This window comes from Natrix helvetica, assembly GCF_964273705.1.
Source record: "Natrix helvetica genome assembly, chromosome: 8".
NCBI classification, from domain to species: Eukaryota; Metazoa; Chordata; class Lepidosauria; order Squamata; family Natricidae; genus Natrix; species Natrix helvetica.
This window is the reverse complement of record NC_138559.1, coordinates 20,511,691-20,527,257: the sequence shown is the minus strand read 5'-3', so window position 1 is coordinate 20,527,257 and position 15,567 is coordinate 20,511,691. Positions and strand designations below refer to the sequence as shown.

General features: G+C 43.1%; 1 protein-coding gene across 2 annotated transcripts in view; it reads left to right on the top strand.

Moving 5' to 3' along the window:
• ARHGAP32 (Rho GTPase activating protein 32) overlaps nucleotides 1–15,567 on the top strand; it is a 167,578-nt gene that overhangs the window by 46,699 nt on the left and 105,312 nt on the right. For both annotated transcript variants that reach the window (XM_081961288.1, XM_081961287.1), the window contains exons 3-4: nucleotides 11,614–11,705; nucleotides 13,769–13,853. In XM_081961288.1, the coding sequence (XP_081817414.1) occupies nucleotides 11,614–11,705; nucleotides 13,769–13,853 (177 nt within the window). The remainder of the gene's footprint in view (nucleotides 1–11,613; nucleotides 11,706–13,768; nucleotides 13,854–15,567) is intronic.

Here is a 15,567-nt window from a genome sequence, read left to right as displayed (position 1 = left end):
ACCTGGTTCCTGCAGCTGTCAAATTGCCCATCACCCGGCTTCCTAAAAATAAGATAATGTTTGCAGCAGGCTTTTATTTTCCTCTCAAATGAGTCTTGTCACTGCCATATTCTGACAGCTCATGCAAAACTGGCATTTCATAAAAAAAAAAAAGTTCTGTAACTTTCCTAAATTCAGTGGTGGATCTTATCGTTAGGCAGCTAAATTAATAATAATAATAAAAATGAATGTGATGCTGGTATAAAAGGCCCTTTGGTGTGGAGTACAATACAATACAATACAATAGCAGAATTGGAAGGGACCTTGGAGGTCTTCTAGTCCAACCCCCTGCCTAGGCAGGAAACCCTATGCCATTTCAGACAAATGGCTATCCAACATCTTCTTAAAGACTTCTAGTGTTGGGGCATTCACAACTTCTGGAGGCAACTTCTGTTCCACTGATTAATTGTTCTAACTGTCAGGAAATTTCTCCTCAGTTCTAAGTTGCTTCTCTCCTTGATTAATTTCCACCCTTTGCTTCTTGTTCTGCCCTCAGGTGCCTTGGAGAATAGTTTGACTCCCTCTTTGTGGCAATCCCTGAGATATTGGAAGACTGCTATCATGTCTCCCCTGGTCCTTCTTTCTATTAAACTAGACATACACATTTCCAGCAATTGTTCTTTATATGTTTTAGCCTCCAGTCCCCAAATCCTCTTTGTTGCTCTTCTCTGCACTCTTTCTAGAGTCTCCACATCTTTTTTACATCGTGGTGACCAAAACTGAATGCCGTATTCCAAGTGTGGTCTTACCAAGGCATTATAAAGTGGTATTAACACTTCACGTGATCTTGATTCTATCCCTCTGTTGATGCAGCCTAGAACTGTGTTGGCTTTTTTGGCAGCTGCAAAAAGTAGACTGAGGCTTTTCAAACAATAGTCTTGCCGGAGCTTGTTTCTTAGTGTTATAAGGCAGGTAGGTCCAGAAGCCTTTTAGGATTCCTCCGAAATATGCTGCCCATGTGAGAAATGTTTGATGCGAAGAAGATGGCCATATTATATACTTGTTCAAAACCAGGATGCATAAAAATCGATGATTTTAAAACAAAAACAAAAAAACCCACCCACAGCAGATTTTTTAAAAATTTAAATCGGATTTATTTTTTATCAAATTTACTTTAATAAAATGCTTTTGGAGTAAAAATCTATCTAAAAATAGTTTTCTATTTAAGATACATTGATAATTTAGTTTATTCAGCATGGAAGCCTAGTTATGTAGCATGAGGCTGTATATTCTCCACTTATTTACATTTTTGGTAAACTCATTCAATGAGTCCAAGCTCTGCAAGCTGAGAGAACATGCACTGCGTTGATAACTTCACACAAGTTCACAGTAAGCATGAGATAAATCATAAAATGAAGTTCAGGAATATTCCTTTATCCCATGGTTTTGCAAATCTAGGTACACTACAAACTCTATGATTGTTGGAAGAGAAATGCATCTGTAGCACCAGGCTCTAAGTGGGAGGAGGAAGGGCAACAGTGGTGGGTTGCAGGCAGGCGTACCGGAGCCTGCCTGGAGCTCCTTACTGTGTTTTAAAGCTATCGGTGTACAGCGCCTGTGCAATGCTCCACCGAGCAGCTGGAGCGTTGCAGAGGCTTGCGCAAGCATCGTTTGCAGCTGCAACGCATGCGTGAATTTGGGTGACGCCGGGGCCGTTCCAACCGTACCAGTTGGAACGGAATCTGAAACCCACCACTGAAGGGCAAGCAGTAAAAATGAAAGCGAAACCTTCCAAGCAGCTTAGCAATATAATATTAAAGGGTGCCTTTCATTTCAGATCCATCATGGGCAGCGCCGGTTAGCGGGCATCCACTCACCTGCTGCCTGCCACATCCCTCACCTGTGTCACTGCCGTATCACCATCCCTCCCATTAAAATGAATGGGACTGTCGCTGATCAACAGCTGGTCAGAGGAGGAGCTGCTGCTGCGGGACTGAGATGACGGTTGCTCTTTAAAAATTAGGATTTAAATTGAGTCGGTTTAAATCAAGCCTTTTTACTAAATCGTGATTTAAATCAAATCCACCCTGTTCAAAACTCAGTTATGATCTGGCTCCAATACATATTAGCCTTGTGTTTTAGATAGGAATCTAAGTTCATTTCTGTTTTATGTGTTTGAAAGGGACTCTTGCAAAATGGGAATTAAAACGCATCAGATCAGATGGGCTATGTGGTATATTCTTTATATACAAGGCTGGGGAAAGAGTAGCAAAAAACCACAACAACTGGTATGACTCGTTGAGAGAAAGGGAATTAATTGGAAGACACACAGATCATATATATGGCTTGATTTCTGCATCCTGCAGTGGCTGATCTTACGAGTACTTTGCAACCACACACTTATCTAACCTTGCTGAAGTCTGGAAGGTTCTGTTAACATTACTGAATGTGGGGGCTGAGTAGCTGAAGATTTGTGAATCAAGCCGTGCCTGCGCCAAGTCTGGCACGATGAGATAAGTAGGATGGAGTCCAACAATACCAGCCGAGTTGTTAACCACCTGCACTTTGCTTATAGCTTGCATTCATTTTATAAAATGTTTTCAAAAGAGCAATTTTATCTGTACCATCCTAGGGATGGTTAAAAAGTTTAGCTGCGGAGATGGCCGGCTTTCCTGGTTCATTTCAACCTCAAGGTCAGAAGGAAGCACAGTAGGCAGTCAAAAAAAAAATCAGAATTAACAGAAGGATAGGAGTCAATGATTAATAACCTGCCATGTTCCTCAATCTTTATTAAGGTGTCCTCAGAGAATTGTATTCATTATTTCAGCTTTTTAGTCTCTTGGGCCAGAACTTGATGGGTTCTCCCCCCCCCCCCCCTTGGTGAAATTGCTATAACTTGGAAGCGCGATACAGTAGGCCAGGGGTGTCAAACTCAATTTCATTGAGGGTTGCATCAGGGCTGTGGTTGACTGGGTGGGTGTGGCTGACTGGGTGGGCGTGGCCATCTTGATGCCACTCACTGGGCGTGGCCGATTGGGTGGGCCTGGCCGACTGGGTGGGTCCTTGAACTGCTGACATGTTTCCTCTTTACGTTGGGTAGACTGGGCTGAAGCGATTTGCAGGCTGGATCCGGCCCGCGAGCCTTGTGTTGTGACAGCCCTGCAGTAGGCATTTAAATAAAAATGTGCCTCCACATGATTCACCAGGTGTGGAATGCACCTCTTTCTACGCATTAGATTCTCTTTGCCTTGGAACACATTTATTTCATAACAGATTTCGTGAATCACTGTAAGCTTCCTATAGATGCATCATCATTATTTCTCCCTGATTGTTTTATTACTAGCCAGTTTATCATCAGCATGCAACATTTTCGCCCCCAGCTCTTTGCCTTGCTTTGCCTGTCAAATGCCGCCAATAGCTATGAGCAAATTGATGAAGTTCCTGTCCCAATTAACCAATTCGTCTTCATTAGGCCAGAGCAATTTCTGTTATGGCTGCTAACAGAGCATGTTTGGAAATAGGTTCTAAATGAAGAAATTAAGATGTAATTAGTTACCAAACTTCCGGCAAATCTGATGGACCTAAGAATAGATTCTTGACCTGTTTATTTAAAACCAGAATTTCTCTTTTGAGACAGATTCTTTTCCCCACAGTAATTATAAAGAAAAGAGCTTCTGCCTATTCCCCCCCCCCCCTTTCCATTCTCCCAGTGATATTTGAGGGAAATTGGGTGAAGATGACTTTTGCAAAATGCCTGATATCTTTATAATGAGTTCATCCTACTCAGCCTGGCACTTCTATAAAAAATGAAGCTACTGGTATTCCTCTGCCATAGTTCAGCTGAATACTTTGTGTACTGCAGTAACTGTGTAGAGGGATAAAGCAGCATTCAATAGCTGGAGTTTTGGATTATGCAGAATATATCCTGAGGCTGTAAGGGCCTGAATGGAGAAGAACTAGCTGGATCTCAAACCTAATAAGGCAAGTGGCTGTAGGTTTTTCAGCTCCTCTCCAGTGACTTGTCATGATTGACTCTGGATGGGGTAGCATTCCTCCAAGCAGAGTTGGTGTCCAATTTGGAGGTCCTCTTGGTGTTATAACTCCATCTGAAAGAACATATGACAGCCATAGTCAGGGAGAGGCTTTGTGAAAATTAATATTATTTCCCTGTTGAATCCATTCCTAGATCAAGATGCTTTCCTTGCAATCACTCTGTTCACAGAGGGTGGCTCAGTGGCTAAGACGCTGAGCTTGTCGATCAGAAGGTTGGCATTTCAGCGGTTCAAATCCCTAACGCCACGTAATGGAGTGAGCTCCCGTTACTTCTCCCAGCTTCTGCCAACCTAGCAGTTTGAAAGCATGTAAAAATGCAAGTAGAAAAATAGGGACCCCTTTGGTGGGAAGGTAACAGCGCTCCATGCGCCTTTGGTATTGTGTCATGCCAGCCACATGACTATGGAGACGTCTTTGGACAGTGCTGGGTCTTCGGCTTAGAAACAGAGAGGAGCACCGTCCCTAGAGCTGGAAACGAGTGGGTAACCTTTTCACAGTCAATTCTTAGTCGCTTCCTTTGTCACTGCAAAGACTTCTGCCCCTCTTGCCAGGTCCAATTTTGAAAGTGCGCTCCAGGTCCCTTCCCTTAAACATTGCTGTCTGATAGAACATCAGAGATGCACCTCTACTGTAGTGGCCGCAACCTCTTGGACAGTCTTTCTCTGATAGTTGGAGGTCCCCAACCCTCTTAACCTTCTGAAGGGTTGGGAAAACATCTCTATCTTAGCCCTTAGCATTGAATTGAAATTGAGATTAGCCAGTGATGGAAGTTATGGTGGAAAAATTTGATGCTAGTTTGTATTGGTAATATGTTTTATTGGTTTTGTTTCAAGCTACCTAGAATGATTGCATAATGGATGGACGTATGGATGTGTTGTGGCCCCCAGTGGCCAGCAGAGCTGGCAGCAGATTCGGACAGTGAGGAGATTGGGAAGGAACATGGGCCAGTCCTGGAGTCTGGGGAAGGCTCTGATGAGGGCTCTGTGTCGGAGGCAGAGAGGGGGCCAGGGCCGTATGCCAGTTATCAGCTGCCTTCAGAGTCAGACATCAGTGAGGCAGAAGAACAGCTGGAGCCTGTTCCCAGTGTGCACATGCGCAGAGTTGCCAGACGAAGGGAACAGCTAAAGAACAGGGGTCGACTTGGGAGTAAGGCCACAGCTGGACTATGAATGGCCCTCCCAGAGGAAATAAAAGAGGAGTGAATGGGGAGTGGAGTTTGCAGGAGACAATTTGTTTAATTGGTTCGTGTCTCTCCAAGATTCCTTGCCAAGTTTTGCAGATATCGGCCTGTCAGCTCTCCAAACCAAATAAGGTCTGTGACTGTAAATCCTCCCTCGAAAGACTTTGCTGCATGTGAACAAGCAGAATCCACAGTAAATTAATAAAAGGTTTTTTTGTCAGGACAAGGAGTTTGCTTCATGCTTGTGGGAATCCTAGGTCAGAACAGGATGAATGGATGGATATAGATAGATAGATTTCATTTTATAAAAAGGAGAATAATACGGAACTTCAGAAGGGACCTCATGTTTTGATTTGGAAACTGTTCAAAATTCAGCCAGCAGAATACTTCAACTATCAATTTAAAAGTTAAAAAAATAACACAAAAAAGATATATCATACATAAGCCTCTTTTTATCAACAATACACTGCACCAATTTTATTCGATTCTTTAAAAGAAGCATCAAAGGAATAATAAACATGTAATTTTTTTTTTACACAAGTGGAATTATTTAGCAGTAGTCTTGAGTCGTGCTGTCTAGGTACTGTAATAGAAAACAGTGATTTCCTCTTTTGAGAATGAGTCCAGTTTCTTTCCAGGTTCATACGATTCCTTCCCCAGTGGAGCATTAACACACCGTTTCCGCTTTTTGATATAATTGTAGTTTAGGCTGTTGTTTGAAGTGTAAATTATATTTAATTTTACCTATATTATTGTAGTTCTTAATACAATAATTATATGGGATGAACTATATTCAATCATTAAAATGGATGATTTTTATTCAATTATGCTTAATTGAAATTGAGAGCAATGGCTTCTAAGTTTCCCCATTTAGCTAATAAACCATCATTTGCTGGGGTTTTTCTTGGCTGAGAGCTCAGCTTCTTTGGAAAAGATTCTCAAATAGTAATAAAATGAACCCATAATGAGTGACCTTTAAATGTCTGCCTTAATACTGCCCATAAACCTACACTCTGCACACATTTATTCTCAGAAGTACTGAATTTCTTTATAGAACTACTTTGCCTGTGACATTTCAGTAATTGATTAGTAATTAACTGTCCCGAAATTGTGTGTACAGTTTTCATTCAGAACAAACAGCTTTATTCAGTTGCATGTATCTGTGTCCCTAATATTTAAAGCATTTCCATGCATTACTTGTGCCAGGCTATAAAGAGGCAAGTGGCCTGCAGGGACAGTCCCAAAGGTGCTTTTTGAAAGGCAGCTGAACTTTTCTTGGGTTTTTTTTTTCCTTGAAAATGTTTCGCTTCTCATCCAAGAAGCTTCTTCCGAACTTCCGAACTGAAGAAGCTTCTTGGATGAGAAGCAAAATGTTTGTCAAGAGTCGGTTTAGTGTCAGGGTTCCAACTAACACATCCATAGCAATCAAAACTCCGAGGCAGTTAAATTCCTCAAAGAATCGATTTATTGGATATGTCATATTGACATGAACTTCTGAAAACTGACTCTAAATGTTCCCGCGGTTTTCACCTAACTTTATGATTCCCTTATTCCTTCACCATTCCCAAGCCAGATTCACTCCTGACTTTAACCAAAAGTTCCAAGAAGGGATAGGTTTATATTCCTTTATAGGGCAGGATTCTTAGTCTCCATGACCACCATGGAGGTAATTCTAGGTCTGACTCATTTAAAACTGTTTGGTTAGGAATTTAAGATTGAATGTCAGTTCAATCTGCCTCTTCTTTATTCTTTTAACATTTAAATGAAGCTTTTGTCAGAGAAATCATCCATTGTTTGAGGGTGCAGTTACTACCAACCTGCTAATGATATCCAGGTATACAGCTGTAATTGGAAACTGCCTCTAAGGCAGTGCTTCTCAATTATTTTCTGTCATGCCCCCCCTAGGAAGAAGAAAACATTTCGCGCCCCCCGCACAACTGTAAATAGTATCATTTGTCTATAAAATTGTTATAAGTACACCTCTGCATAACACTGTATCCTTATTAACGTATAAGAGAATAAAAAAAGAAAGAAATGTGGATCAATTTACAACAAAGAATAGCTTTATTAACTGTAGCAGAAAAGATTTAAAGGAGCACAGGATTTAAAGGAACACAATATTAAAAAAAAACTTTAACCTGCAAAACAAAAATATATAAACTAATTTGAGCTGAGCCCCCCCTTACGGAGCCTCGAGCCCCCCCTGGGGGGCCCGCCCCACTATTTGAGAAGCACTGCCCTAATCCTAAGTGGAATTTTCCCCAATGGGATTTTCCCATGTATTTTGCCAGGAAATGTACATAAGGCAGGCTCAAAAGGCGTCCCCCCTCCTAACCATACCGATGGCCTCTGAATCCAATGGCAATGTCGGTTTTGCTCTACGAATTCATGGGGAGCTAACCCTAACCCTAAGTGGAATTTTCCCCAATGGGATTTTCCCATGTATTTTGCCAGGAAATGTTCATAAGGCCGGCTCAAAAGGCGTCCCCCCTCCTAACCATACCAATGGGCTCTGAATCCAATGGCAGTGTCGGTTTTGCTCTGAGAAGTCATGGGGAGCTAACCCTAACCCTAAGTGGAATTTTCCCCAATGGGATTTTCCCATGTATTTTGCCAGGAAATGTACATAAGGCAGGCTCAAAAGGCGTCCCCCCTCCTAACCATACCGATGGGCTCTGAATCCAATGGCAGTGTCGGTTTTACTCTGTGAATTCATGGGGAGCTAACCCTAACCCTTAGTGGAATTTTCCCCAATGGGATTTTCCCATGTATTTTGCCAGGAAATGTACATAAGGCAGGCTCAAAAGCCATCCCCCCTCCTAACCATACCGATGGGCTCTGAATCCAATGGCAGTGTCGGTTTTGCTCTACGAATTCATGGGGAGCTAACCCTAACCCTTAGTGGAATTTTCCCCAATGGGATTTTCCCATGTATTTTGCCAGGAAATGTACATAAGGCAGGCTCAAAAGGCGTCCCCCCTCCTAACCATACCGATGGGCTCTGAATCCAATGGCAGTGTCGGTTTTACTCTGTGAATTCATGGGGAGCTAACCCTTACCCTAAGTGGAATTTTACCCAATGGGATTTTCCCATGTATTTTGCCAGGAAATGTACATAAGGCAGGCTGAAAAGCCATCCCCCCTCCTACCCATACCGATGGGCTCTGAATCCAATGGCAGTGTCGGTTTTGCTCTGTGAATTCGTGGGGAGCTAACCCTAACCCTAAGTGGAATTTTCCCCAATGGGATTTTCCCATGTATTTTGCCAGGAAATGTACATAAGGCCGCCTCAAAAGGCGTCCCCCCTCCTAACCATACCGATGGGCTCTGAATCCAATGGCAGTGTCGGTTTTGCTCTACGAATTCATGGGGAGCTAACCCTAACCCTAAGTGGAATTTTCCCCAATGGGATTTTCCCATGTATTTTGCCAGGAAATGTACATAAGGCCGCCTCAAAAGGCGTCCCCCCTCCTAACCATACCGATGGGCTCTGAATCCAATGGCAGTGTCGGTTTTGCTCTGCGAAGTCATGGGGAGCTAACCCTAACCCTAAGTGGAATTTTCCCCAATGGGATTTTCCCATGTATTTTGCCAGGAAATGTTCATAAGGCCGGCTCAAAAGGCGTCCCCCCTCCTAACCATACCGATGGGCTCTGAATCCAATGGCAGTGTCGGTTTTGCTCTGAGATGTCATGGGGAGCTAACCCTAACCCTTAGTGGAATTTTCCCCAATGGGATTTTCCCATGTATTTTGCCAGGAAACTTACATAAGGCAGGCTCAAAAGCCATCCCCCCTCCTAACCATACCGATGGGCTCTGAATCCAATGGCAGTGTCAGTTTTGCTCTACGAATTCATGTGGAGCTAACCCTAACCCTAAGTGGAATTTTCCCCAATGGGATTTTCCCATGTATTTTGCCAGGAAATGTACATAAGGCAGGCTCAAAAGGCGTCCCCCCTCCTAACCATACCGATGGGCTCTGAATCCAATGGCAGTGTCGGTTTTACTCTGTGAATTCATGGGGAGCTAACCCTAACCCTAAGTGGAATTTTCCCCAATGGGATTTTCCCATGTATTTTGCCAGGAAATGTACATAAGGCAGGCTCAAAAGGCATCCCCCCTCCTAACCATACCGATGGGTTCTGAATCCAATGGCAGTGTCGGTTTTGCTCTGTGAATTCATGGGGAGCTAACCCTTACCCTAAGTGGAATTTTACCCAATGGGATTTTCCCATGTATTTTGCCAGGAAATGTACATAAGGCAGGCTGAAAAGCCATCCCCCCTCCTACCCATACCGATGGGCTCTGAATCCAATGGCAGTGTCGGTTTTGCTCTGTGAATTCGTGGGGAGCTAACCCTAACCCTAAGTGGAATTTTCCCCAATGGGATTTTCCCATGTATTTTGCCAGGAAATGTACATAAGGCCGCCTCAAAAGGCGTCCCCCCTCCTAACCATACCGATGGGCTCTGAATCCAATGGCAGTGTCGGTTTTGCTCTACGAATTCATGGGGAGCTAACCCTAACCCTAAGTGGAATTTTCCCCAATGGGATTTTCCCATGTATTTTGCCAGGAAATGTACATAAGGCCGCCTCAAAAGGCGTCCCCCCTCCTAACCATACCGATGGGCTCTGAATCCAATGGCAGTGTCGGTTTTGCTCTGCGAAGTCATGGGGAGCTAACCCTAACCCTAAGTGGAATTTTCCCCAATGGGATTTTCCCATGTATTTTGCCAGGAAATGTTCATAAGGCCGGCTCAAAAGGCGTCCCCCCTCCTAACCATACCGATGGGCTCTGAATCCAATGGCAGTGTCGGTTTTGCTCTGAGATGTCATGGGGAGCTAACCCTAACCCTTAGTGGAATTTTCCCCAATGGGATTTTCCCATGTATTTTGCCAGGAAACTTACATAAGGCAGGCTCAAAAGCCATCCCCCCTCCTAACCATACCGATGGGCTCTGAATCCAATGGCAGTGTCAGTTTTGCTCTACGAATTCATGTGGAGCTAACCCTAACCCTAAGTGGAATTTTCCCCAATGGGATTTTCCCATGTATTTTGCCAGGAAATGTACATAAGGCAGGCTCAAAAGGCGTCCCCCCTCCTAACCATACCGATGGGCTCTGAATCCAATGGCAGTGTCGGTTTTACTCTGTGAATTCATGGGGAGCTAACCCTAACCCTAAGTGGAATTTTCCCCAATGGGATTTTCCCATGTATTTTGCCAGGAAATGTACATAAGGCCGGCTCAAAAGGCGTCCCCCCTCCTAACCATACCGATGGGCTCTGAATCCAATGGCAGTGTCGGTTTTGCTCTGCGAAGTCATGGGGAGCTAACCCTAACCCTAAGTGGAATTTTCCCCAATGGGATTTTCCCATGTATTTTGCTAGGAAATGTACATAAGGCAGGCTCAAAAGGCGTCCCCCCTCCTAACCATACCAATGGGCTCTGAATCCAATGGCAGTGTCGGCTTTGCTCTGTGAATTCATGTGGAGCTAACCCTAACCCTAAGTGGGGGGCATGAAAGATTTAAAGGAGCACAGGATTTAAAGAACACAATATTTAAAAAAACTTTAACCTGCAAAACAAAAATATATAAAATAATTTGAGCTGAGCCCCCCCTTACGGAGCCTCGAGCCCCCCCTGGGGGGCCCGCCCCACTATTTGAGAAGCACTGCTCTAAGGGAAGCTTGGAGATGTTTGTTGTGTCCATGTTACATCCTGTAGTAGAGGGAGATTAAAATTACCTATTGGAAGCTATGCTGATACCCGGCACTTTCTACAAGGGGCATCAATCTAGTAATTACTGAGCTATGAGCAGGTGCTTGGCAATGATAGGAAACAGTTCAGTGACAATTGTAGGAAACAGGATAACAATTCCTCCCCCTCCTTCCGATGAACTGTCTTCTACTTACAGTTCCTTTTTCAATCTGTTGTGTCCAACTCAGGAATAGGTATTGCTGCAGATAAAAAGATAAGGACTGAATTTAGTATGTGTCATTTAAAATTGTTTTTTTTAAAAGTATTCTGCCTGTTTCTTTTAATAAAAAAACATGAAGGGATTATAGTTATAATACAATGCCCCAACTAAGTTTAAAATTCATTTTGAATAATATTTATGTGCTTCTTTGTTTCACTACTTCTCAAAACTTGCTCAGAAACACGCAGATTTTCTTATTTTGGATGTCCGGACACATCATTCACATTGTTAAAATATTTGGTACAGGTAGAGATAAGTCACGTCATCCCTACGGAAGTGTAAAAGATTACACCCGTGTTTAAGATGATCAAATCCTATGGCAGCAGCTGATCTGTAGGTAGCAGAATTGGTGTCTTGTATTTCCTGAAAATGAATTAAATAGTTAAATCATCTCTTCCCCCCACCCCACCCCTCTTTTTGCAGGCAAGAGGAGCGGACATCCCTGAGATTTCTGGAGAGTTATCCTTGCGGACCTGCGGCAGCACAGCTAGCATGAAAGTGAAGAATGTGAAAAAGTAAGATGTTTTGTTTCATCCTTGCAACTTCGGTGACGTTCTTGACATTCCTAAACGTTGACTGCAAGGGGCTCGTTGACTTGTTGTCAATACAGAGACGGAGGAGGTAAAATTAATCCCTGCGGCACAAAGGCAATAAGAAATGAAAGCTGTCTAGTCGTGTCCATCTCTAGAGCGTGGTGCTCATCTCCGTTTCGTGGCTGAGGGAGCCAGCGTTATCCAAAGACATTTTCCATGGTCATGTGACGCCATGGCTCTAGACCAGGGGTGTCAAACTCACGGCCCACAGGCTAGATGCTTCACGCGCTGGCCATGCCCACCCCTGGTTTAGCGAAGGGGGGGGAAAGTCACGTGATGGCAATGTGACCCCATGAGTTTGACACCCCTGCTCTACACCAAAGGCTCACCGAACACTGTTACCTTCTCACCGGTGGTACCTATTGATCTACTCGCATTTGCATACTTTCGAACTGCTAAGTGGGCAGGAGCTGGGGCAGGAACGGGAACTCAACCCATTGCACAGCGCTCGGGTCTCGAACCTGGCTTGCAGCCTTCCAGCTGACAAGCTCAGGGTCTTTAACTGCTAAGCCATTGTGTCTCTCCCCCCCTCTCCCACTTCAAAGTAAATTTGCTCACTTAAACAGAAAGCCTGCCCACATTTTATGCCTTCCCCTCCCTCTTCTCTTCCCCCTTTTAAACCTAGAAACCCAAGGCAGGCCAATAGATGTTTTACTGCTTTATTTTTCCTCCTCCTATTCCAATCGTGCAGATTCCTCAAATTAAAACGGCCGATTTTTAAACCGGTTAATGGGTTGGGAGGGAACCATGGGATTCTGTGCTGCATCCCAGCTACCAGAGTAACTATCATGAACAGATCTCTATACCAACCGCTATTTAAAGCCTCCTCGTCTGCTTTCATCTTCCGTGCCCTCGGGCGCCAGTCTTTGGCGCAGTGGCTTCCACAGATAGAGAGAGCTTTATCTTAACTGCAACCTTGTCATTGGGATGCACCAACTCTTATCTCCTTGCTTTTGATTTTGGTAGCAGAGCCTCCTATCTCAAATCAGACATCAGGACAAACTTTAGATTAGCTTCTTTAGGTTTGTATTTTCTCTCGATGGCTAGCTAAATCAAAGCACAAACCTTTCTATACATAAGAAAAAGTACCTCCCAGCTGTCACTTTCAAGGAAAGTACGGTGAAACGCGTCCCTTAACTATCACAGAGTCCTTTTTTGAACTGTGTTTCACTTCCTTTCTTCCTCTGTAATCCCCTCTGTTCCAATTTAATCTGCTGGTAAGGTGGACTTGTATTTGATCCATCTTTGGCTCCAGTAATGATTTGAAGTTCAAAAAACTGTCCAGGAATGGATTTGTTCAGAAGTCTCATCAATCACGTGCTGATTCTGCAAAAGAAGCTGATGACCCTGTTTTCTTGTGGGGAAAGACCAGGTGCTAAATCTCATTTCTCTTTTAAGTCCTCAGGGAAGAATGACTGATGATCAAACACTCTTTGTTCACCACCACCAAAAATGTGCTCCAGGACACTAAAACAGTTCCTACGCTGGTATAATATAGCTTCAGCAATACCTATCATTTTGTAACCCCGAGTCAAAGCTAGAAAATAATTAAAAGACGTGCTTGGTTCCCAGATCTACCAGTATAGAACTGATGGACTCTTAATTATTTTCACAGATAAGTTCTGTCAGTTGGGATAGGTATATGAAGTTCACTCATGTTTCTTGGTTGCTTCCTCTATCCTTCAGTCTTCTAACTCTCTTGGCATTAAAGGATGAATTCCTTGCCTTCATATTTCGGTTTCAGGTGCAGGCTCTTTTTAGCTGGAATTTGTCTTCTAACAACCAATAATACTTGATAGTTTGCTTTCTTCCCTAGAAACCTTTTCTTTGTTGTTTCTTTGTGCTACACAGACGAAGCTCCATGTTCTGTGGGATTTGGACCGATAAGACATTCTGTTGACAATGTCGGGAGAATCTTTACTTGATTGAAGTGTCAGTTCTGATTTCTGCAATAATAGACTCCAAACGTCTTACCTGTCTTTCAGATTGTCCTTCACCAAGGGCCATTTTCCAAAGATGGCAGAATGTGCACACTTCCATTATGAAAACGTGGACTTTGGCAATATACAGGTGAGAATGTTAAATCGGGTTAAACGTCTTTCATGTGTTGCCATGGAGATGCTTTGTCTTTAGCGCATATTTTCTAACCTCACCTAACGGTCCTTCACGTTTTATCTTCTGCCTGTTTTGCAATCTTGTATTTCATTTCCAAAATTCCTGCTTCCACGGTGATTTATGGATCAGCAGGCTCTGGTATGCATGCCCATTGCCTCACACACTGTCAGTCCTGTTTTAAATCCTTAATCCTTCCCTGTCTTTGAATGAACACAATCATTTCTATTTTCATAGTCTCTGGGGAATGATAATGGACATGCCCAAGTGCTTCATAAATAAAACCAGTTCTCTTATTTGTTAAAAAAAAAAAAAGAGTAGACTAAAGGAGATAAGTATACTGAGTCATAGAATGATAGGGCTGGAAGGGACCTTGGAGGTCTTCTAGTCCAAACCTCTGCCCAAGCCAGAACTCCTTATACCATACCCGACAAACAGTAGTCCAGTCTTTGCTTGAAAAATTCCAGTGACGGAGCGTCTCACGACATTAAAGGTATCTTCATGCTAACACTAGTGTTAGTAATTAGAGTCGGTAGCCAGATTGACACAAAAGTGATTTAAATGGCTTAAGTAAAATTCAGTCTAAAAGACAAAGCGATCTTATAAATATCATCTGTTTTTGATTATTCTCTATTTTAAAACGGTTGCTTTAGCTCACTGTTTCTCAACCTTGGCGACTTTTAAGTCCTGTGGACTTCAACTCCCAGAATCCCCCAGCCAGCACAGGACTTAAAGTTGCCAAGGTTGAGAAACAGTGCGGAAGTTTAGCTCAAGTTGGCAACAAGCTCTATATTTTTAAATGAGCGCGTGGATAATAACTTCAATTAAGACCTGATCGTGTTTTGGTAGTTCAAATGCAGTCCCATTATAGCGACTGGACAAACCTCTATCATTTCCCCCTTCCTATTAGATATACTTTAGCACGTGTTCTCTCACAGATGTATTTTCTTAAAAGCCAGTTTTTCAGGCTAAGGCTGTGCCAGAAGTAGCATAGCTTTCGGTGATTTTTAATGGGTTGCACATTATAGAGAAAATGGCAGAATTAATCAGAGGCCACCATGCAAGGCAAACAAACCCGTCCTTAAAATAGTTTCTACAGCTGATAGACTCCTGCTGATATATAGTAAGTGGCTATATTTATTAAAATATCATTAGCCTGTCCTGTGTAAATTTGAGGGACAGGGAATAGTGATTAAAACAATTCGCTGACGTTAAGCAGAAGTCACAATCCAGCATTGATGATAAAATAAATGCCCATGTATTTATTCATTAATGGTGTGCGTGGGATGGGGGTGGGGGAATGAGCCACACTTGCTGAGCAGAATGGAAAAAACAGAATGGTAACACCCATTGACTGCTGAAATTGTGGATTAACCCATCTACTTTTGTTCCTTCCTTTTCTCTTCCTTTCTTCCCCCTCCTTTTATCTTCCTGTTTCTGATGGAAACGAAGGAAAAGGTGAATTTGTGTGCCAGAGTGGCTTGTATGTAAGAAAAAGCTACACTGATTGCCAAATAAAGTGTTTTTTTTCCAACTGTATTTTTCGGAGTATAAGACACACCTTTTTCCCTCAAAAAAGAGGGTGAAAATCTGGGTGCGTCTTATACACTTAATACAGCATTTTTGGCCTCCTGAAACCCTGCCCGCTTTACCAAAATGGTTGTGCTTAGCC